The sequence below is a fragment of the Orcinus orca genome, chromosome 1 (assembly GCF_937001465.1).
Source record: "Orcinus orca chromosome 1, mOrcOrc1.1, whole genome shotgun sequence".
NCBI lineage: Eukaryota > Metazoa > Chordata > Mammalia > Artiodactyla > Delphinidae > Orcinus > Orcinus orca.
Window position 1 is genome coordinate 5542622 of NC_064559.1, and position 25833 is coordinate 5568454.

At 34.4% G+C, this 25833-nt stretch overlaps 1 protein-coding gene across 5 annotated transcripts in view; it reads right to left on the reverse strand.

The window, feature by feature from the left end:
• Nucleotides 1–25833, reverse strand: part of AKT3 (AKT serine/threonine kinase 3) — a 395966-nt gene that overhangs the window by 235051 nt on the left and 135082 nt on the right. For 3 of the 5 annotated variants that reach the window (XR_007478809.1, XM_049713583.1, XM_004284510.3), the window contains one exon: nucleotides 13403–13528. The exons of the other annotated variants lie outside the window; for them this stretch is intronic. Coding sequence is in view for 2 of the 3 variants with exons in the window: in XM_049713583.1 (XP_049569540.1) it covers nucleotides 13403–13528 (126 nt within the window). In the remaining variant the exon portion in view is untranslated. The remainder of the gene's footprint in view (nucleotides 1–13402; nucleotides 13529–25833) is intronic. 5 annotated transcript variants of the gene reach the window in all.

Here is a 25833-nt window from a genome sequence, read left to right on the forward strand (position 1 = left end):
ATCGAGCTCCATTTCCATATGGCAAAACTGGCATCTCTCTTTTGAGGACCTATTATTCCTCATTCTCAACATATCTAAAAGGGTGTTTCTTTTAATCTTCCAAACTGAAAATTACAACGTCCACACAATGTTTCCATTCATTTTATTTCTGTATCACCTTCCTAATCATCCAAGAAACACATCCTCAGTCGTCTTGGATTCTCCTTCAACCCAGTCTGCAACATTCACTGTAACAGTTCTTTTGTAACAAACCATCCCTTCTTTTCACTGCTAACACCCAACCAGAGAATTTATTACCAAAATCTGGATCCCTGAAATGGCCTCCTGGATGGTCTCCCTTTCTCCAGCCTTCTCTCCCTGTCCAAGTTGTCCTACATACTATTAGCCTGATTAGTCTTACTCAAACTCATTTAAAAAGTTTCAACCCAGCCATAAACAGGTCTCTGCCTCTTTGTAACAGTACAAAAATACTTAATTTATAATTTAGTTTGATACACTGCAAGCCAAATGAACAGCATACATTGGGATAATCTGCTCATTCATCTCTAGCAGAATAGAAAAAAAAAATCTCATCTTTGCCAACTTAGGTCAATAGGGAAACTATGCTTTCCATTATATATTTCTCCAAAATTCATTCTTTTTCAATAAATAACTACTAAGTCTTTATTTTAGCATATTATTAGCAGCTTAACCACAACATTAAGATATTACATGCATTATTTCTCACTTAATTCTCCCAATAAAGTTCTAAAGTATTTTCATCATTTCCATTTCACAAATAGAAAAAAGAAAATGAAAGCTGTCTGATTTTTAAGTCACTTGTTCAAAATCATCAAGTCATTAAGGTTGTAAAGCTGAGTCTCTGATCCAGGCTTTCTAGCTCTAAATTCTTGGATCTTCTTAGTATGTCACATATTGTTTTAGGAATGTTAGCTGCTTATAAGAGAGAAGGAAAGGTTTATTTATTTATAACAAGCTGTATTTATATACTTCACTTTCAAGTGTTCTGCAATACTAAAGTGATAGAAACAGGTGACATGCAGAGTACTGAAACAGTTTTCCCCCAAAGAAAACTGGCCAAAGTTACATTGGAAAAATGTCTTTCTGTCAATATTAGATTATTGATACAAAGCTGAGAGCACATTTGAAATATTTATTGACCAAAATGTTAAAAACCTAACATGAATTAACATGTAACTAGAGTTATCGGAATCGTAACTTCTTCAGGTTTGTCAATCTAAGCCAACATTGTTGATTCCTTAGTCATGTAAAATAATCTAGCTATAAGAATAGAGAGCCATTAGCAGAAAAACCGTAGAAATGTAAGTTCCTAAAGGCACAGAAATCCCAAAGAATTTAGGAGGTAAGAGTAGATCTGCAAATAATACATTTAACAAAAATATTTTAACAAAATGTCCTATTTCCATAGGACGATTGTAAAGCTCAAAGGAAACAACGCAAATGGAATAATGTTATACAGAATTATATATTTTAATTACTTTATAAGAATATCCTATAGAGACAGAAACTTTATCAGTGTGCTTTTGGAAGCAATAACTGTTGCTGGTTGGATGATTCAATTAGCATGAACTATTCTGGCATGTTTCAAAAGCACTGCCATTTTAAAACATTAAAAATGTCTAAAAATGCAACCATAGTAATAGTGCACGGGTTGGGGGTGAGGGAGAAAGACAATGACAAATTGGTCCAAAAGGACACTGAGACTTCATAGTTGGAAGACCATTGTGCTGACAATTAGTAACAGGAAGCAGAGCACAAAACAAATGAATGAAAAAAGCTGAACTTGCAATGAAAGACCTTATTATAGTGCAGAAACATTATTGTAATAAAGGGGCAATGTACTCTCCTCCATAAAACTTTCAAACAGGCACCCTTGCCTCTTTTTTCATGCTCTGCATTTCATTTTTTCATTAGCATCTGCTTGATTATGTATTATTTCCAACCCCAAAGAATGCCTCTCTATCCTTCCTAAATTCCAAGGCTTAAAGGTCCTTCCCCTGACTGTGGCCTTGAGCCTCATTTAACTTTATTCAAAATATAACAAATGCTTTAAAATAGCATAAAGATATAGGGGGAAAAACAGAAAGGCAGCGATTTAGTATATAACTGCAGTGGGATAAAAAATGTGTCCCTCAAATCTAGTTTGTTAAAAATGCAATGATAATATAATACGTACTAATATCCGATGATTCTGTCTCTAAAAATTAGTGTTTCTCCTATGACTTCTTTGATATAATTGGAAGAAGAAGGCTGAAATCTTCACCTACTAAATTCTCTGCATTAAGCTTCAGTTTCCTTAAATGGAAATATCCAAAAGCTCTGAAATATATTTTCATATACTAGTTGAGAATGACAAGATTTGATCTATGATGCTAACATATAATCTAGTCTAGGGGCATGGAAAGCCCACACCTTCTGAACTGCCTATGCAGACCCTACAGCAGCCAGAAGCTGCTTTCAGCACCCTGAAGACCCTACAGCAGCCAGAGATGTTTTAGTTAAGCAGTGGTGTGATAAAAGCACTGGCCTTGACACCTGAAAGCTGTGGGTTTAGCTTTCAGTTCCAAAGTTTATTAGATGCATGACCACTGGCAAATTCTATGAGCCCAGTTTCCCTAGCTATAAAATAGAGATATTATGTATCCTGAAAAAATGTCAGCAGGAGTAATATACATATAAAGTGCATAGCACACAGGTGCTCAACAAGTGGTTATTATTATTATTACTTCTCAATAGACTGAATGTTCCAAGAAATTATTATCTGCTGCTGATAGGCAAATCATTGACTTCTAGAAGAAAAGACTTCAGAGATTCTTCATTCCAACTCCTTCTCATCACAGATGATAAAACACCAGGGTGGTGAAGTGACTGGCCCAATATTACATAATAAATTTCTATCAAATAATCAGCCACCTGGCTACCACCTCCATGCTTGTCCCTCTGCTGTAGTATAAATAAATTTCACAGTTAAATAAAATATACCTCTTGAGAACAATGACAGTCTGCTATTAACCTACTGTTAATAATACTTGACATATAACGAAGTTTTTGTGGTACTGAATATACATTACTTGAAGAGTGTCGTTATCTCTGAACCCCATTTATGATTAAATGCATTCAAGCCGGGTGTTAGTCCAGAATCCAAATCATAGTTAATTGTTCAATGTACTCGCTTTGAGACTCTAGGAAAGTTTCTTAATCTCTCTAGGTCTCAGTTTCACTATTTAGTTTGGTTTTTTTAAGGTAATATTCATTTCATGTTTTTCTTGTCATGTTCCTGTAAATAAGGCACCTCATACATAGTAGGCACTTAAAAAATGTTAGTTCTCTTCCTTTACTTCCTTAAGTCTCTGTTAATGTCATATGTATTAATTATAAGTAAGATGGGATTAAAGCAGCAAATATAATGGGCATATAATCATTTTTTAATTTACAATTTTGGGATTTTTTTTGGCTGCAACATGCAGCCTGCAGGATCTTAGCTCCTCGACCAGAGCAGTAACAGGGCAGAGTCCTAACCACTGGATCACCAGGGAATTCCCTAATTTACATTTTTTAAAAAGTAATTACATATAAAGCTCTACTTTTTAGAAAAAAGAATTAAGTTAAAAAACAAATATTAAACAAATAAGGCAGCTAGGTTTTATTTACATTTAACTTAACCAAAAATAATCTATAGAAGTAATCTGGTGATAAATGAGTATACTCAGAAATGTGTGTAAAAAGAATTATTTTTACTCTTCAGATATGGAAGGGTATCATAGAGGAAAATTCTAGGATCAGTAATAAGATAAAACAACAGTACAAGGATCCTTAGCACCAAAGGCTAGCTGAGTGTTATACATTCAGTAAAATTTTATTTGAAAAACTGAAGTAAATTGACCTATTAATAATTAATTTAATATTAAAAAATTATACGAAAATCCACCACAGCTGCTTATTACACACAGGCTGCAGGTGGTTATCCTCCCACCCCACACCCAGTAATCACTCTGCATTCACACCACCTCAGCTCTCTTACACAAAATAGGTTGGATTTTGAAAAAATAAACATAGATGATGCGCCCCTTTCCAAGCTAAAAGCTACAGTTCAAAATATTTTTAGCTAAAAAAAGAGTATTGACTTTAAGATGATATTTTAAAATAGAATATTTATTTGCATCAGTAAGATTATTTTATATTCTACTAGAAGAGAAGATGAATAGCAATGTTACTACAGAAACTGCATGTAAAACGCCAAGTAAGCAAATAGGGGACCTAATGCCTAACTCTGACACTAAGAAAACAAAGTATCTGGTATGATTATGGCATTCTGCTAAATATTTCAAGTGCCATATTTATTCGTATCATTTATCCTTCTTTCTCCTTTGATATTTTTCACTCTATAAAGGGATAAAGAAATAACATACCATCTGGAGATTTCATTCATATCTGAGGATTTCATACCCATTTAAATTAACAATAAGAGATTCAGCTGAAGTTTCTTAGAAATAATTTTTTCAAATTATTGCTATTCCTGTTACCTGGAATATATGCCATCTTTTGAAATCTTACTATTTCTCCAAACAATCTCAGTTTTCAATGAGGCTTTTCTTGATGATCTAGTCCTTAATGACACCTCCCTTTCCTAAACTCTTACTGAATATATTAATTATAAACTTACTTCAGAACTGAACCATCAAAATACCAATCACAAAATACTAACTCCAAGGGTTTGTGGCATATTTTTGGTACTAGATTATAAATTCTTCAAATCCAAGAGCTACATCGTATGTCTGTGGATTAATGAAATGAACGCAGGCTTTAAGATTAGCATTCTGTTACACACAGGTTGAAATTCTGGCTCTGCCATTTGCCAGATAAGTGACCTAAAGCAAGTCACATAATCTCTCTCAGTCTCTTTAAAATGGAGAACATAATACTTACCTCAGAATGTTGTTGTGAAGATTAAATGAGATAACATATGTGAAAGGGCCTGGCACATAGTAACGCTCAAAGAAAGGTTGGTTTCCTTCCTTATTTCCTTCTTTTTTCCCTCAGTACCTGGTACAATGTTGAGAACACAATAAACCCTCAATAAAAACTTTCTAAATATTCATTTGAACTTAGATTTCCTAAAAATATGTTTAATTATTAATTGTGATAACTCCTATGTTTCCAAATTGTGTCACTTTAAATCATATGCACATAAGGTAAGAAATTTCAAAACAGAACAAAGCGTGTGAGGTTGTTACTTAGGATGATGAGAAAAGGAAGTAAAGAAAGGTAAAAATATTTAAAAACAATTTAATTTAAAAGTATTTAAGAAGAATTCAGTGAAAATTATTACATGTATGGTGTTCTTTACATAAGTATCTTTGGATAAGTGAGAGTTGATTGCTGACCTTAGGGAAGTTGAATGAGGGAGGGAGGGAGGGAGGGAGGGAGGGAGGCAGAGAGAGAAGGAAGAAGATGAGAAAGGGAGGAAGGGAAAAAGAAAGGGATGAAGGAAGGGAGGAAGTAAGGTTGGTTCTGCTGGGATCTCTTTTATGTCCTCACATTAACGTAAGCTATTAACATTGATCACTCCTTGCCTGGCTTCCCCTAAAAACAATCCCCATTGCAAACTCCATCTTACAAAAATGCAATTATCTAACGGGAGAACCAAATTAATTAAAAAATTTTCCACAGTGGATGGTAACCAAAGGATCCTCTTAGAACAGTCAGAAAGATATTTGAGGATTTATTACTTTTATTAAAAAACAAAAAACTTCTGACTAAAACTTCTAATTAAAGAATTTGGTCTGCACCCAGTTCCTCTGAGGTCAATCCAAATGGTGCTGCCCTTTCAGCTGCAGTGATGTCTTCTTGGTTTTCCAGAAAGGCTACGGGCATGGTTTAGGGGTCTAGCTCATGTTGTTTAGTTATAAGGAAGACTAGCCTCTACAGACAATAGTCTTCGGCATTAAATAAAACTGAAAATTTTCCCCAAACCAAACAAGAGCTGCTGGTCTCAACTTCAACCTCGTTGTAGACAGGTTCTACTTAAAACTTGTAATGGTCTTTAAAGAAAACCCAATAGAGTAGTTTCCACCCTACTCCAATGTAACTTAGCTCGAGAGGGGAAAATGGCTGCCATTTAACTCAATTAAGAAAATATTACTGAGCATATTCTATCTTATGTTATTACTTTTATTTGTATAGCATTTATAATTTACAAAGTGTTTTCACTTATATCATCTCATTTAACCCTCACCATAATCCTGAGAAGTAGATAACCTCACGTTTAATGAGAAAAACGAAGATCAGAAAAGTTATGCCATTTGCCCAAGGTCACATAGCTAGTAAAGTAGCGGAACCAAGACTCAAACTTAGGTCTACTGACTCCAAGTCAAGTGACCTTCCAATATACCAGATCTTATAATAAATGTTATAGGAAAATTTTAAAATGAGAATACACAGTGATTGTGCTCTGGAAGTTTATCATTTCCCTTGATTCTACATAAGATCCCATAGTAAGTTATATGCTGATGAATGGGGCTCAGAAGGTAAAGACTACAACTAAATAGATTAGCTCTAGAGTAAATCAGAAAAGAGGGGTGAGAGATCATCTTTTCCTGTATTAGGGGAAATACAGGCTCTAACCAAAATCTGAGCAGGTCACCTGATTAAAATCGTGAGATTATCTAATAGGAAACTCAAATGATACACACATAAATTTATGTTTATAAAGGACATGTAACGATTAAATCTTTCAGAGATACAGAGGGTTGTTCTCACATGTAGGAGGAGCTGGATTTGAAACTCTAAATCCATTAAAATGGTATTACACATTTTCTTTTGTGCACATTCGTTGTACAATGTAGAAAAAAGGAGGAAGGAGTAGAAATTCTATTGAAAATTTTTTTCTTATCAGATTGAAGTGTGACTTGAATGACAGGAAGGAAATATGTGACTAAATATGGCATTATACTGTTTAACATTTTCTAAAAACTATATCCTTTTAAAGTAATTTTTAAAAAAGGTTCTCTCCACTCCCAATTCTAAACTTAGTTTATGGGTTAAATTTTGCAAATATATGAATATAGTACCACCCATAAAAATGAAGGATAGGAAGAAATTTTGATTAAATTTATAGTAATTCACTTAATTTTTAAGTAAGACATTCCTTACAGTGAGATAGATGCACCTAGTACCAGATATAACTGTCTGTTTTCCTAAAAATCTGAACCCAATTAGAGGGAAAAAAGCACCAAATCTTCAAATGATCAAATACATAATATAGTCTAAAAATCACTCAAAACAAAAGCAGGGTTAGAATTCCACATGCAATTGAACCTAATAAAATCTAGCAATTTAGGTCCCAAAAATGTATGGAACATTGAGGACTAATAGAAGAAAAAAGGAATACTTGAATATATACAGTATAAACATAAATATGAAAAAATTCATCTTCCTCTTGTGAAAATGGAGAAAATTTAAGATTCTTCTGAGCAAGATGATATTTGCAAGGGAAGATTTTTTTCTGAAGATGAATCTATCCTATGCATTGCTTCCAAATACTCCAGAGAGGAGAATACTTGAAGGCAAGAGATGTATTAAGAGACTATCAAAATAATCCGGGGGGGGGGGGAATGATGAAGTACTGAACTAGGATGGTAGCAGTGAGACTGGAAAATAGGGAAAATAAGAAGGTCCGTAGCTGACTGATTGACTCATGGTAGAAAAAGAAAGAAAACTATTCATCTATGGATGAATGCCTTCTACTGTACACTATAACCATATAGGTTCTTTTTTAATCAAACAGTGATTGGACACCTAATGCTCAAAAGCCACCAATGGTTTGCTCAAAAGCCACCAATGGTTTTCAACAGGTTTCCATTAAAAATATCAAACTGGTATTCAAGATCCTTCACAACCTGATTACAATTTATCTAATCGTAACGTTTTTTTCCTCCAACAAAAACTCTCTATCCATCTAGCATATTGCCTATACTATTCACAAACAGGCTACTCCTTAATTCCAGACTTCATATTTGCTTGTTGTTAACCTCACTGAGAAAGTCTTCCTTCTTCCAAAAATCTAAATATCACCTGTCCTTCTGGGCTCATGTTAACCTTATGTCATGTGTAAATTCTTATCTAGTCACCTTACCTTACCTTTACCTACTCTCTCAACTTCTACAGCATTTATTTTCTATAAAATTCATCTCATTTTTCCTCCCATTGCTATATGCTCTATTCAAATGTGTTCCAGAGTCAATGATAAATTCCTACAAACAAAAATTGTATTTTATACTCCTTTTAGAATCTAGTATGGTTCTAATAATCAATAAGCCCTTTAAAAGTAAGCTATTCTGATCTCTCATAATCCTTGTATACATTTATATAGCATAGGGTTATTTTAGATTTACAGGATTGCTTTTCTAGATTGCAGACTTTTCTATTACATGTTGTGTAAGACTAAGAATCAAGTCATACGCTATTTCTCTATCTCCGTGAACAACAACAATGAAAGCATTAGTAGGAATCAGTTGATTTTTCTACACATTTAAAATCTCTAATATTTATTCAGAGGTAAAAATGGTTTTTGGTAGGTTAAAGTCCCATAATTCCCTTACTTTCTTTCAAAGAGAAGAAGAAAAACAGATTAGTGAGTAAACATGTCATTTCACTTTTAAAACTGGCCTACGAAGTTCAGACTGACCAATTTCTTTTTTAAAAGAGATAGAAGAAGATAGAAGAAAGGTTTCAGAGAGGAAAGGGATATTGTCAGAGTGGGCCAGTTTCTGCAACATGGAATAAGGGAGAATTCTACTAGGTGCTCTTGGGGACACAGGTTGGCACTTCTCCCTTCCCACCACTGTGAGGAGGAAGGATTAGATCAAAAGTAGGATGAGCCTCAAGACCTGGGCAAATGTTCAAGTTCTCCATTGGGCATTTGTTCCCACTTCTGAGTTGGGCTAATAACTGTCAAAATGTCAGACCATGTCTACTAACTGGGTAGACAAGCTATTGTGCTCAATGTACCTTTGAAAATAGCTTTGCAACAATGCTTGTATGTATCCTATATTATTTTTCAGTCAAAGTGTAATGTTTCCTATGCCAAGATAAATCTCAATATATAATTAGTAACTTACCTAACCATAATTCTGATTAGAGATATAATTTCCTTGAAAAAAATATTATTTTACTTCCATTTCTATAGTATATCTAGAAGGCAATTACACATATAGTTCACATTTGCTCCACCCAAAAAAGGATAAAGGTCAAATACTGATATCCGCATTTTATAGGTGTTGGAGAGTTTACAATCCACATGCCAAAGGATATTTAGAATTTAAGAGTTGGAATCTGACCCAAAATCAGATCTCAAAGCTCTAGATAGGGAAAATGTCACAGAATAGAGGCGGGGAATTGTGGGGGGAGGCGGGCCAAGGGGCTAGCGCAGAGCGGGAGATAACACCTAAATGATGGTAGAGAGATTTGAGTTTTAATCTTGATACTTAACTACCACTACCTAGTAGGGCAACCTTAAAAAGATCACTGAATTTTCAAAGGCTTTTTTTTTCTCATCTAAAAAAGAAGAAATCTGGACTAGATGTTTTCAGGCATTCATTCAAAAACAGTTATTAAACCCTAGTATGTAGGCACTAGGAGATATAACACTAGGCTTTTTCCCCTAAAATAACTCACAGATTAGTGGACGAGACATACACATGAACAAGACAACCAAGAAACAACGTGATAACAACAAAAGATAACGGCATTGTAAAGAGCAGAGAGGAATAATTTAGCAAGGAATGAGGATAGGGATTTAAATCTGAATTGTCTTAAAGGACGAAAAAAAAATTATTCCGGCAAGTAGAGGACAGAAGGACATTCCAATCAGACGGAACAGCAAAAACAAAGGCTCAGAGTAGGAAAGCAGCATAGTTTATATAGGGAATTATAAGCAGTTCAGTACTGCCAAAGTATAATTGGACAGCAAAAGAGAGATGAGGCAAGAGTTGAAAGCAGAGGCCAGATTGAGGAGATCTTCATGTGATATAGAAGGAATCTGGACTTTATCCAGTAGGCAATGAAGATCCAGGGCAGGGCTTTCACAGGGAAGCAGCATAGTTAGGACTTAATTTTAGAAAGATCACTTTGACAGTCATGTGAAGGAAGAATATGAGTGGTAGAAACTACAGGCAGAGATCTATAGTTAAGAATCTATAGCAGAGATGATGAGGGCTTATTCGAGGGTGATTACAGAGAAGGACGTAAGTTAAAGAAATAAGCAAAACCAGCAGGACTAGAAATGAATTGGGAGTGGGGTGAAGATTTGAAGAAAAAAAAAAGGCATGGAAGGCAGGTTTCTGCTCAAGACAGAACTGAGGTAGTGAGACTTACAGGGGGGAAAGTTGACAAAATTATCTTCAATTCAGCTTAGGATATGTTGACTACAAAAGAATATCTAGGTAGAGATGTCTTGCAGTCAGTTGAATATAGTACCTTAATGCTCAGAAAAGAGGCCTGCCCTGAAGATACATAAGTGTGGGAGCAAGCTGCATAATAGGAGTAACTGAAACCTTAATGTGAATGTGACCATCCAGGGAGAGGGTACATAGTGAGAACAGCCCTTGGCCAGAATCCAGTTAGATATCAAAATGCATGCAATAGGCAAAGGAAGAAAACCAGGAAAGAAAAGCATCCTAGAACACAATGGGAGAGATCATCCCAAAAAGGAAGTAGTAATCAGAAGTATAAAATATATCCCAGATATAAATTCAGGAAAAAAAGAACTGAAAAATGTCTACTAGTCTTAGCAATTAAGGGGTCACTGGAGAACTTACTAAAAAGTGGTTTCAATCAAGTGAGTAAGAAAGCAAGTTAGGCTGCAGTGGACTGGAAAGTAGAAACAACTAGTATAAAGACTTATCTGTTTGGAAATTTTAAATCAGAAGAAAAGGAATTTGAAACTTCATGAAGATTGGAAAGATCAATTCCAAGTCCCTTCTAGTTCTCATACTTTATATTTTTCATATGGATAAAAAACCTATTTTGGTAAAATTTCATTAACACCCACAAAGATTAATTTTTGAAGTACCATTTTTAATTATCAGGAAAAATAGGGGACTCATTGTAGCTATGAATGGAATACATGTGTATATGTAACATTTCCCAAAGTAGCTTCGAAATACCTTGTATTTCTAGTTTCTTTTTTCATATAAGAGTATCTTTTTTCATATACTAAAGTGGGCTAGGACAAAAGGGAAACTATTAGTGGAGTAACCCTCTCTGGCTCCAACTGTTCCTTCTCTTAATATCTCATGAAAACATTCTTTGTTACCCTCTGCCTGGAATATCCTTCACCTCTATTTTAATTTGCTTAATTCCTACTCACTCTTCAAGAGCCTGCTCAAACTCCCCTCAGAATCACAGAATGTTAGAGACAAAAGGGCCTTACAAATTCATTGACTCCAGATGTTCTCACTATGCTGATGAAGGGACTAAAGACCACAGCGTCTCAGAGAATGACCTGCCCAAGGTCATACTCATGGCTTTTGGTGGAGCTTAAATTTGAACTATTTCTTCAACCAGGGCCCATTTCACTACACATTATTTCCTCAGATAATTATTATTTATAAAACTTACAATTGCAATACGTCAGGCGTTAAAAATAATCAATTTAAAATAGTTTATTTAGTGTAAGATCCACATTAACACCCTTCCAAAAATTAAGGAGCCGGTCTATAACTTCACTTATTAGTTTGAGTCAACTATCCACAACTACTTGATTATACAAAGATTACAGATGTCGACTAATATTAATTTCATGGATAAGTTGACTGTCAGTCACTAAATAGGTTTTCTCCTCAAGAGTGCAGCATTTATTTCAGCCTCTGCCAGTGGAAGTGTCAGAGCAGATGTTGGCAGACTGTGACATACAGTATGTCTTTAAAACTTGTTGAGGTGTGAAATTTCATAAGGTCAAAGAATGCTGCATTTTGATCAGCAGATACAGGAGTTCTGTACTTTATAAATTATTTCAGACAAACCAATAATAGCATTTGCTAGTAAAATAGAAGAAACTAAGAAACCATACTGGCTTTAGGTCAGATATGATAATGTATGTTGCTTATGTTTTAAAAGCCAATTTCTATCACTTTAAAGCAAATGCTTGCACAAAAGATCTTTAGAAAGAAAATGCATTCTTAAAGTCAATACAAAGTACAAGATATTATTTCAATTGACAATAGGATTTTTAAAATAATTTTCTTCTGAAAGAAAGCCATAAATTTGGTGGAGAGAAAAAATTATTTTCTTAATTAATACACAAATACAACAGTATTCTCACTTTTTAAAACATGAAATTCCCTACGGAACAATCCACTTATATAAACAGAGAATTTTTTTTTTAAGTAAGATTTCACAAACTCTTTGGTTTACTGTTTTACCTTTTTGTTTAAAAAAATTGAAAGAAAGTATCCATAAAAACAACTGGGGCTCTATATAATGATAAAATGACTTTTATAATCTTCAAGGATTTTTACTACCTTGCATTTTCTGATGTTGCTATTTATTATATTTTTAATTTATTTTTTTGCTTTAATTTTCCCTCACATCTTTTCTAAATGTGGCTAATAGATAACAACATACAGCCAAAATTAAAATTAAGAATGGTGTCTAGTTAAAGATTTTATCCCAATGGTACAAACTTTATCTCTTAGGCAAGTTTGTTTTAAGTTAACATAACTTTTAAAATGCTTTACTCCTAAATTAACACAGAAAACTCCTTTCATTGATTAATCAGTAATTTGAACAATCTGAAAGCCTGGTCATGACAATTATAATCATCATCTTTCAGTTTATTTTGTGCTATGTTCAAGCAAATATACAACTTCTAAATAAGTTTAAATTACAAACATTTTTTTAGATATTTGTAAGGAAGAAAAATTTACTACAAACATAAAATCTCCCCAGAAAATAATGTCTAATGTAAATCACTTGTTTCTTATCATACAATCCATCAAAAGAGCTACAATTATGATAGGAAACTTTGATTAGAGATGCACTAAGTACTGCAACATCTTACAACGAAGTTCAGTCCAGCAACCAAGTTCAAAGGTCTTTGTTTACACTTTATAGAGAAAAACTTGAGGTATGTATTTGAGGAATTGTTTTTATCACAAAGTTCTAACTATAAAAAATATTAAACTATTTTGCATTATATAAGACCACATATTATCGATAATCCCTATGCTAAGGAACTGAAATTCTATCCAAGCGGAAAATTTCTCTATTAAATACAAACCTAAACTTTTTCATAGGCTTTTCATATATCCCATGATATGTGACACATAAGGCCATACAAATAAATAAATACAAGGTGAATCAACAGTTATAATTAACTTACTTGCTACTGAAAAGTTGTTGAGGGGATAAGGTAAATCCACATCTTGGGGTTTCTCTTTATATCCTATGAATGAGCCATCTGTCTTCAAAAGGAAATATCTTGGCCTCCAGTTTTTTATATATTCTCCTACATGAGGAAAGCATGCATGTTAATGCTGGGGGAAAAAAGGAACAGCAGCTTTTATGTGAAAAATAAATTATGGTACAATATAAGTCCTACAACACTGGCCTCCAAAAATTTAGATAGGCAATTTTCTTCTAACTTAGTTTACAAAAGAAAATACATAAGCCTGCAATTAAGATTCAATAAAAACCCAAACATGTTTTGTTTTTAATGATTTCACACTTTGATAATTCATTTGCACCATTATTTCTTCAGAGAATCATTCAACTGAGTACACATTTTGTTCAGTTTTTCATATCAGATGGTTGTTAGAGCATATTTTCAGCCGTTTTAAAAAGCCTTGGAAAATAAATCATACACACAGTATCAAGGAATTTCAATGAAAAAACACTTATCATAAGAGGGACATGAAATAGATGTTTCTCTTCCATGTACAACTAATTGTGTCATTTTTTTAAAAGAAAGGGAAAAATTCTGTTTTCATTGTTAAATCTTGATCGTAACTTGTTTAAACAACATTTTATTGTTATGAATGAGAAAAAACTGTATAAATGCTGTAAACAAGTCACAGAAATGAAAGAACATGGGTTAATAGAGCTTAAAAACCATACACACACTCATGCACACAAATGTAATAACTAAGAACACATGGTAGTGCCAAGCACATAATAGTCAATAAATGTATATTTTATCAGATTTTGATATAAGCGATCACCTAGTCACCAAAATATAAATTTTTAACAACCGGATCACCATTTGCTTACTTCATACTTCTTTTAAATTTTAAGCAACAGCGGTGTTCCATGATACTCTAAGAGCTAGAAGGCTCCCTGGTCTCAATTTTCAGTTCTCTACTGGATATTTCTACCTGGCTTTTCAATCTCAAGTGCTTAATCACAGCACTACAAAAATTTGAAAGCAGTTCAGCTTTCCCTACAAATCCGTTTCTCGACACCAGTTATCGAAGCTCAAACCTAACACTTGACTGTTCCCTCTCCTTATCCTATCAGTAGGTAGGTCAATACTGCCTTCACAAGTCTCTCTCTCTCTCTCTCTCTCTCTCTCTCATTTAGCCAACCCAAACTGCCCTAACACCTTACATCTGCCCTTCTGCTAATGCACTGTGACTGCTCTCCCATTCTACTCATCCCCCTCCTTCCATCTTATACATCTATCACCTCCAGATAATTCTAATGTCTGTTATGTACTGCTTTCATTATATCATTTTGTGCTCAAAAATATTCTGACTCCTTACTGTTTACTGTAAAGTGTCAGTTTCTTAGTATAAAATGTGAGCTCTTCCATAATCTCACCCCAAACATGTATTTCAGATGTGGAGTCATTCCTCTGAATCAGCAATTCTCCAAATTCTTATCTCAGACGTCTTTACACCCTTAAATACTTTTAATATTTAAATACACCCAACAAAGTTTGTGTATGTAGATTACATCTATAATGTTTACTGTATTAGAAACTGAAAAGAAAATTTAAATTCTTATTACTTCCTTTAATAGTAACAATAGACTCATTATATGTAACATTAATATTTTTATGAAAATAGTTTTATTTTCTAAAACAAAAAAGTTAGTGTGAAGAGCAGAACTGCTTTACATCTTTGCAAGTCTCTTTAATCTTTAGCTTAACAGAAGACAGCCAGTCTCATACCTGCTTTAACCTGTTATGGTATGTTGTTTTGATTGAAATATAGAAAAAAAAAAAGTCTGGCTCAAACAGATGTGTAGCTGGAAAAGGGCAGAGTATTCAGATAGTTATGGATGTCTTTCTTTGATACTACACCAGCATTTGACAAACAGTCACTTTCTAAAAGGTTAACTGCAATGTGGAATTTGAAACCATTATCAATGAACTTTCTGTACTCTGCTATGTGAAGTCCACTGGTCTGTATTTCACACTGAATGAATCTTTTACACTCTGCATGATTTTGTAACATCACTCACTGTTCGTTTAGAAAACACTAGTCCACCAAGTTATACTGGTCTTCCAAATATTGACACAATTCATCATACAATCATATTCATTATCACTACAAATCAAAGTAAGCAGTAGGAAGCTGTGAGGCTCATGATGGCAGATATGTTCTCCAAAATTCTACTCTTTGCTTTAAAACTCAGTTTTAACCGTCAGAAGTAAACATCGTCAGTTCTTTTTCCTTAAAGTGATACACTCCAAGTGCCCAACCTAGTGCCTGCCACTTTATCAATGCTCAATAATAACGTACTAAATGAATAAATATGTATATGAATATCTTCCCCACAAGTATATAAGCACACAAGAGGAACTTAAGGGAAAGAAAAGGAAAACCTGACACCCCTCCTCAGTTTAATTTACTTAAAAATAAATGGCCCTAATATGAATAAACACAGGCCAAATTTATAAAACCAGAATGCTAAACCCACAGTCCCCATGAAAAAATGAAACAGTTCCTTTCTTGATTGTATTTATTGTTTTATTTTTCCATTCATATTTAAGTATTCCTATATAAAATTTAAAATATAAAATGTTCTCTAATTAGTAATATATTTAGAGTTCAAATGCTATTTTAAAACAATAACAAATTTATACAGGTACAAAGTGCTATAAGTCTGATAAGCTAAATAATAATGGTTTAATAATTATACCAAAGATAAAATGAAACAAATTCATTTTGGAAATTTTAAAGAAAAAATCGGATAACACCATTTCTTCTCATGCATCATTTCTTCTTATTTTTTAAGAGTACTAAATACATTTATTTTAAAAGTGTAGGGCTTCCCTGGTGGCGCAGTGGTTGAGAGTCCGCCTGCCGATGCAGGGGACATGGGTTCGTGCCCCAGTCCGGGAGGCTCCCACATGCCGCGGAGCGGCTGGGCCTGTGAGACATGGCCGCTGAGCCTGCGCGTCCGGAGCCTGTGCTCCGCAACGGGAGAGGCCACAACAGTGAGAGGTCCGCGTACCGCAAAACAAACAAACAAAAAAAAGTGTATAATTGAAAGAAATAAAAGTTTTCATTTCTACGAACAATTTCCTGTCTGCCACTAAGTATTTACATGTGCAGATGAAAGACACAAAACATCACCACAAAATTTTATCTTTTTATTAAACAAATCTTAAGAAATTTAAAGTATTTTATGTGGTTTATAGCAGGACTTCTGGTTACCAAAAAGTTCTTAAAACTAAATTTATTATGCATCCCTGACAGGTAATACATTATACCCAGACTATGAGATAGTCATTTACCCAGAAGAAAAGCTGGAAAGTCAAAATTTCCCTTCTTTATTAAATAAAAATAAGTATTTCTCACAAAATTTTATTACTAATTTTGAATTGATTCAGTTAATCAACAACTGTACTGTCACGCTAAGCTAATAGTGGATCTCAAACTTTCAATGAAGACTCCTGACGGTAATTTTTATTTTCTTGTCATTTTTCATCTATAGTATGAATGGACTTTCCGAGAAAGTGCTTGGATGCATTCATGTATTTACTAATTTATTCTAGGTGCTAGGAACACAGTTACAGACTCCCCCCAAAAAATGGTCTCTAACTCATAAAGCTTATGAGTATTACACAAGATTTCCGGTGCCCCCTAAAATTTGCAGAAGGGTCCTGAAAGTGGATCCTTTTTTATAGGTTCCTATAAACATTCTTAACTAAAGCTCATATAATAGCATGATGTGTTGGCCTAATTATTCATCTTCTAGTTCCAAAAGTGGAACCGAGGCTCAAAGAAATGGGCCTTATGAGGACACAAACTCATAAGGTATTAATAAAAGAAAAAAGTGAGCTTATTGCCACCTTCCAGACCCAGTACAGAAGAAGGATAATATTCCTAGCTTAAAAGAATAAAAAAAGTTATAGCTTTTCACAACACCTTGGCAAGACACTGTGTTAACTGATGGCAAAGTAGAATTGTTCCTGCAGCCTTGGGGTTCCCAAGAAAACCGGATCTTGTCCAGCTGGTCATGGAACACTTTCTTAATTCACTCAGCTGAGGCAGTGAAAGTTCAAATAAGGCACATCTTCTCAGGCTGCTCTAAAAATATGGCCAAAAAGTCCTGGCTTTTACAGGCGCTAAGTGCCTAGAATAAAGTTACCCTCTCTGCCACAAATCCTTTTAGATAGACTGCTAAAAGTCAACCACATTTTATTTTTTAAGCATAGCATTTACACCTAAGTTTATACCTGCTGCATTAAAACCAAGCTGCATCATATTTTTATATTTATAGCCCATAGATTTCAACTAATTTAAGAGACAGCCTGGTTATAATGGGGAGAAAGTCTTGTTAAATAAAGCAGCAGCATTTATGGGGTACCAAGGCCTCTGAAGAGACTGTTCTATTGATACCCATCAATATACATTCGAAATTTGTATGCACTGTCAGCAAGCACCACAGTTACACCTGGACAAGATTTCCATCACAACTTTCTATCTACCTTAATGCGTGCTTCCAATTCTTTCATACTCCTTGGCTGGAGGCTTTATATATTTTGAAGTATGCTATTACGAACATCACAACATATAATTTCTAACAAAGTTTCTGATATTTTGGCTTCTGTAGTAGACTGAATGGTGAACCCAAAATGTATGTATACACCCTAATCCCTGGAAACTGGGAATAACACCTTACATGGCAAAAGGATTTTGAGAAGAGGAGCTTCTCAAAAGAGAAGCTTATCCTGGATTATCTGGGTGAGCCCTAAATCCAATTACAAATATCTATAAAAGTGAAGCAGAAGATTTGACACATAGAGAAAAGGAAGAGGCAATGTGACCACGGAGACAGATATTGGAATGATGCACCACAAGCAAAGGACTATCTGAAGACATCAGAAGCTATAAGAGGCAAGGATTCTCCTCTGAAGTCTCCACAGGGAGCCTTACACCTGGATTCTAACTTACACCTGCTGCTTACACCTGCTGATACCTTGATTCTAACTTCTGGTCTCCAGAACTGTGAGAGAATAAACGTCTGTTGTTTTAAGCCACCCAATTTTCCGTAATTTGTTACAGCAGCCCTAGAAAACTAATGCAGCGTCTCAACACTATAACCAAAGGCTTGTTTACAGAAACCAAACAAACAAACAAACAAAACCCTACTGATTAAGTTCTTGGCATGAGTGGTATAGAGACTCATAGTTAATACCTTATGCATACAGAGGGAAAAATCCACATCACTTCTATAAATAGCAGAGAATCCTATTTATGAAATGTGGGGTTGGAAGGAGCTGTTTACTGGAGTTCACAGTTTTACTTAGTTATGAGGACTTCAGATTCTGGACTTTTGCCAGCTTTCTTACCTTACTTAATAATTTACTTCTTGTAATTTCTTAAAGCAAACTGAAATGATGGTTTCTGTTATAGAGACAGGTGATATAGCTTTTAAATTTACCAATGGCCACTCATACTTGCTATAACAGAGGCTTCAAAAGCTAATCACTCGCTAAGGAAGAGGCTGAAGGCATTCTCACATGCATGGCAGGAAAGAGGCATTATTGTGTTGACTCATCATAAAGCTGAAACTTAGCTTTCCTGAAAATATTGAGTTTTTTATATTGTATTTTCTTGTTTAATCACAGTCCACGTTTTTTTCTTGGCTGCACCACGCGGCACGTGGGATCTTAGTTCCTCGACCAGGGATCGAAACCGTGTCCTCTGCATTGGAAGTGCAGAATCTTAACCACTGGACCGCCAGGGAAGTCCCACAATCCAAGTATTTAGGATGTAATATTATTTGTCTTTGTCATCTCTGAGGGATAATAGCTTGAGTTTGAATTCTGACTCTTCCATTTATCAGCTGCAGGAAATTAACCTCTCTATACCTTAGTTTCCTCACCTGAAAAATGAGAATCATAACAGTACCTACCTGAAGGGTTTGGAAGGACATAAAAAGGACTTAGAACATTACCTGGCATATAACAAGTGTTAGATTATTATTGTTATTATTAAATGAAGCCATTATCATTTATGGTAATATTTACAATTCACCTCACGTTAAACATTCTACTACTCAATACAGCACTTATTCAGGAGTATTTACATAAATGAGGCAATAGGCAGCAATAAGTAATAAGTTTACTCCATCAGCAGAAAAAAAAGTCTCTTTAACTAGTTTCAGGTATATCAAACAAAGCCTAGCTAAAGAAATAAAACAGGTTATCCAATACCAAAACACAACACTGATTTAATACCTTTTACTTTTTTTTTAAAGATAGGGGTAGGATATCACAGAGGTAACTAGTCTTCCAAAGAAAAAAGCACAAGTCTTAGATCTCTCTGAATTATTTTTATTAAATGACATACACAGGGTACAATACCATGAAAATACAAGTATTTTAAGAATTTCCAAAAAGTGCTTTAAATCAAAAAATGACAGCTTTCAATAAAAATAAATTTATATGATTTTAAGAAACCACTGGTCTTAAGTAAAAGTCTTCATGGGTCAATTTTTACCTAAGACAAAAAGAGCCTTAATGTTAATTTCAATATAAAATCTATTTAATTTTATGGTTCACAATACTGTAAATATTCTGCTGCTTGTTGACAGATGCCAACCAAATTTACACATGTGAACTTCCTCAAAGAAAACACAGCAGAATCTTTTTTCCACTAGTGGATTTTCATAAATAAATATTAGCACTATAAATAAATGAATACCGAATATATAATTCATAATAGTGTGCTATATTGTAAATATCTTATAACTAAATATAGTTACTGAAGAAATGTATAATGATAAACATAATAAAATATTTGCAATTCTTGAAATTGCCTGTTACATTTTTATATAGCAGATCCAAGTATCATATTCCAATTAGTTCTAAGTAAAAGCCCTATTTCTATCTCTGAGGGAATAGAAGAAATGAGTTTCTATTCTATTCACTGAAATTATCATCATACTGTTTTATAGATGTCTTGAAAATAATCTTAAAGATTTTTTTTATATTATCTACATTGCAATGAGCTAGCATAATAACAATTTTTCAACTGCATAGGGACAATCTGAAATTTTAATAAATGAAAGTGCTTTTGAACATTGTAGGTGCTTACTAAATATATGTTGACTCTTTTCAAGCTCCTGCAAACCTAAATTTTTAGGTTATCATTCCCCTCTCATTAACTCCTTTTCAAGGATGTTCTTTCTTTGCCCTTGGGTAAATTAAAATTGTTAAAATTCTATGGTGTCTTCTATACAATCTCTTCAACAAACAGCCATTAACCAGCTCTGGATGTGTGTTGCCAGCCTCTGAAAATTAGGTGATGTCTGCAAAACATGCCAAAAGCATTAATGACTCTTGCCCAGCTCAGTCATTTTAAGGTACTGCTCAATGAGCATCACAGATCAAATAAGGTTCTTTAAACATTTTTATTTAAAATTTGGGGAAATGGGCTTCTAATAGATTCACTCATTCAAAAATATTTAGTGAGTGTCAAAATACTTACTAAAAAAAGGCACTTAAAAAAGCACTGAGAATGCAGCAATGAATGATACAGGCATAGCACCTGCCCTCATGGAGCTTTAAGTATAGTAGGCAGCAGTGAAAATAGAGCTAGAGAAAAGCAGATGACTGAGCAATTACAATTCAAAACGAAAACTTCTTCCACTTCTTTAATCATTTTTAATGCTCCAGGAGGTCATACCGAGGGATGGCAATATCTCCTATGCCTTGGCATTTCCAAATAGCAACCTATGTGCCTTGTGAAAAAGGTGTTCAATAATATTTGCTGTTTGATGCATTTCTGTGGGGGAAGAGACTGGAAGCAGTATCAGCATATGGTCATTCAACGTTTCACAAATGAACTGTGTCAATCCAGGTTTGCTGCTGTGTTAATTCAAGATGAGGCCCTGCACCCCTTCCTCTTTGAAGCCTCATGACAATGCAAGCAGAGAAGCACGGTTATATAGTTTATGATACTATTTCCATCCAGCATAACATATAACACACTTTTCCCTTTCATATTTCAAGATACTGCCCAGGCCTGTCTTTTTCTCTCATGATTTTCTGTATAGTATTGATTCATGAGGTCATATTGCAAAACAATCAGATCTTTATGATGATTTCACCCAGGTTGTATGACTATCCCATAAGGTCACTGAGAGATTTGTCTGCTCTTGTACTAGTCAATGTTACCACTGCAACTGGCCAGATGGAAGGTGTTTACAATTTTGGTAATTTCGCATCATGCTTCCAAGATGCCTTAAATGCTTTCCAGATGTACCCACATTCCTCTGCTTTACCACATATGCTCTTTCATGATTATTTTGAAAAGTATATTATAGTCAAGAAATTTTGCTTCCACTGCATAATGCATGAACTTGTCATTTTTATATTAAATATAGTTTTCATATCTACTTCCTAAAGAAGCCTGGGATCCATGTTTTGCTTTGAAGCTTGAAGCAATCATGAGAAAAGTACCTATGCACTGAATACCACAAGATGTTGGAATGCCAGCTTCTCTAAGATCTCAGAATGCCGGGTCTGCCAGTACTTAGTCTACTTTATAATTTTCTTTTGTTATCCAGAAAATTGCACAATTACCATCTACCTTTAAACATTCTGGAACTTGTTTCATGGTATTCTGTAAATTAGTTAATCAAATCCTGGTTCCCTTTGTTTTTAGGAAACATTACACTGTAAGCCAAAAATGTGATACTTACTAATTATTCTTTTAAACATAAGAATATCTTAATAGAGTTATAGTATTAAGTTTTAATGTGAGAGAAAAGCAAGGAAAATGGAGAGAGAGAGAGAGAACAAAGCACACATACAAACTAGCCAACAGAAAAACAGCATCTTGGCAATTTAATGAAGAATAAACAGTGAGATTAGTTTACTTAGTAGATATGTTGTGGAGAATTACTCAATCTGTACTCAGCTTCCTGCTGGGTTAAATGTGAACTAAATTATTATTTTGCTTACATTTATGCCCTTGTAGATTGCAAAAGCAAAGCTTTCTTTTTAATCTGCTTCCTGCATTATAAGGAAAAAGTCTCCAACTCCACACACTGCATTAAGCATACAGTCATTCCTGCAGTATTTTAACAGAGTAGCTAGGGCCAACAGAATTTTAAACTATTTCAAAGAAATGGACCAATTTAAAAAGACTTTAATAGAAATTTTTACAACTTCCTTACTGTAAATATTTTGCATTTCACCACATCATATTCTCTAAATATTAAAATCAACGTAATATCTTACATTGCAATAAACAGTCTTAATGAGTATCAAACATGGAAGGGCTGAGTCCATTTGCAAACCTACTTACATGTACCACCAGCACCTACCACAGAGAAGGCTGGCATTTTCTAGTAACTGAATGGATGAATAAACCTACCACTATGCAGAACAGGGACTACACTCATGCCAGAAAAGCTCTTTCAAATAGAAATCCCACTATAACACAACCCTGCAAAGCTCAATCCATTTTTCTGTTGTAACACCTGATGGGTAAAATATGCAACAATATATACAATAATAGTGTCTCACTATGGCAGGGACAGGGAGTTGGCAGAGAAAGTTGTATGCCTGCTCATCAGAAGGAGGCCTGTGACATTTGAAAAAACCCTCAGGTGATTCAACCTTCCCACCCCTATATTAAAATCACTGCCTTATAGAACAAAACTCAACAAAATAGAATCAGGTTTTACCTGATTCTAGAACCTGATTCTAATCAGGTTTACCTCACCAATGGAGTGTCTCCTATAATAGCTTCCCAATAGCATGGGACCCAAAAACTGCAGTGCATCAAATCACATTCTGAGGATGAATCCATGGCCTTTCGTAACTTCTCTCTTCCCTCCTTTGTTTTCCCTAGGCGACATACTTACTGAGACTTACTGAGACTTGTATCACAGTATGTAAGTGGTGAAAGCAAGGCAGGCAAGGGCACTTGAATGTACTGAGCCAAGCACTGTGCTCAGGAATTATGCACAAGAGACCTCTTCACATAGGCATGGAGAGACTGGTGCTAGGACGTCCTCACGTTACACAGACAGTGATGCCAAGGCTCTGAGACACTGGTAACAAGTAAAGGACAAAGTTGAGATCTGAATAAAAATCAGAGCACACATTATGTGAAGTCCAGAGTTCAAATGCCAACTCTGCCACTCACTAGTTGTGTGCCTTTGGGCATGCTGTTTAATCTCTCTGTGCCTCAGCTTCCTCTTTTGGAAAGTGGGGACAACAGTAGTGAAGAAGAAATAAATTAGTACTTGTAAAGCACACAGAACATCTGGCTCATAGTAAGCATTACACAAGCATTTGTTAAATAAATAAAACCTCTTAAAAGTACGGCTAGTCAAAAAAGACTTAGTGAGTGCCTAATATGTACAACGTATTAAACTGCACAAAAGTAAATCGAGTATTTAAAATAAAATGTAAAAATAAATTAATTAATAAAATAAAATAAAACGTGATTTGTTACAAGAAATAACAAATGCTGGAGAAGGTGTGGAGAAAAGGGAACTCCAGGCTGCTGCTGGTGGGATTGTAAACTGGTGCAGCCACTATGGAAAACAGTATAGAGTTTCCTCCAAAAATTAAGAATAGAACTACCATATGACCCAGCTACCCCACTTCTGGGGTAGCTTTATCCAAAGAACATGAAAACACTAATTCACAAAGATATCTGTACCCCTATGTTCAGCAACATTATTTACAATAGCCGAGATATGGAAACAACCTAAGTATCCATCAATGGATGAATGGATAAAGAAGACGTGGTGTATATATACACAATCTATACCACAATATATATAATGGAATACTACTCAGCCATAAATAAAGAATGAAATCCTGCCATTAGCAACATGGATAGACCTTGAAGGTATTAGGCTAAAGTCAGACAAAGACAAACACCATATGGTTTCACTCATATGTGGAATATCAAAAAACAAATGAACAAACAAAAACAAACTCGTAGATACAGAGAGCAGATTGGCGGCTGTCAGAGGGGAAGGAGGCTTGGGGCATGGGCAAAATAGGTAGAGGGGATCAACCGTATGGTGATCACTCTGTAGTATATATAGATATTGAATTATAATGCTATACACCTGAAACATATAATTTTAAAACATTTCAAATGTAGGGTTTGTTCCCTGTACGGGCTACCAACCGCCCCCCCCCCCAGAACAAAACAAAACAGACAAAAAAAAACAACAAAAAAAATTTCAAATGTAATTTGTTAATTTCATTTATACAGACTATCACTGTTCCACATTAGTTGAGCAAAGTACGTGCTGTTTTTTAGTGGATAAAGTTTCAATTTTTGTTATTCACTTTGCTTATATCCTATTTTTATCCCCCATTATTACTGATAATAATGAATTACATGTCATTTATGCTCGACCAATTGAAGTCTTTCACTAAAAACTGGTATTGCTGTCACAGAAATAGTCCTTCTTAATTCAGTATCAAGTTAACTCCAGGGGAAAAAACAAAAGCAAGCACTCCCTTGGATTTACTACTAAACATCTCAATGTTTGTTTCAAATTATCTCATAAGAAAGTTACTACATACAAAAAGCAAAAGGCAAAAGCATGCAACTCATTATTTTCACATCAGGCCTTTCCCACTTTACTTCTTTATTACACAAGTTAATTATCATTTAATCTTAAGTACTCTGAATTCAGAGACATGTTAAACCACACATTAATGTTAGGCTTTTATAAATGGAATAATAGTGTATTTCAACTTTTAGTATATTTATATTTACATATAACAATTATATATCCAGTGAAGTACATTATTCTGGATTTATTGTATTTGAAAGATGTGATTATGCTTAAGTTGATAAAACTGAAGGGAATATAATACTTCCATTTCAATGAATGCTGCCATACATTCAAAAGCGTGGTTCAAATAATTTTGAATACCAGAATATTTGCTATCAAAGAGACAAAAAGTAAAACACACCCACACACCCAGTAAAATCATCTTAACTTTTCTAGGTAATTTTCTTATCCTCTTTGTAAACCAATCTAATTTGGCAATATGTGGCCAGTCGTCTGTTATAATTTTCTTAGAAAAGAACTGAACATGCTTAGAGGCTGTCATCAAAGTGAGGTACACAGATACAGCTAACACATTTAAAGAACAGAACAAATCAAAGAGATGCAACCATAAATCAAACGCTATTCAATGATTCAAAGAAGTCCATTTTTCCTCCCCAGAGCAAGTTTAAAGATCAGATAAACAGCAGAAAAGCTGCTTCTCAACGTTAAAAATGAATTTACTTACCTTGGCCCTCTGAGGGCAGTATTACCTAACACATAGACAGAAATTACAGAAAACAGTCTTTACCTACCATT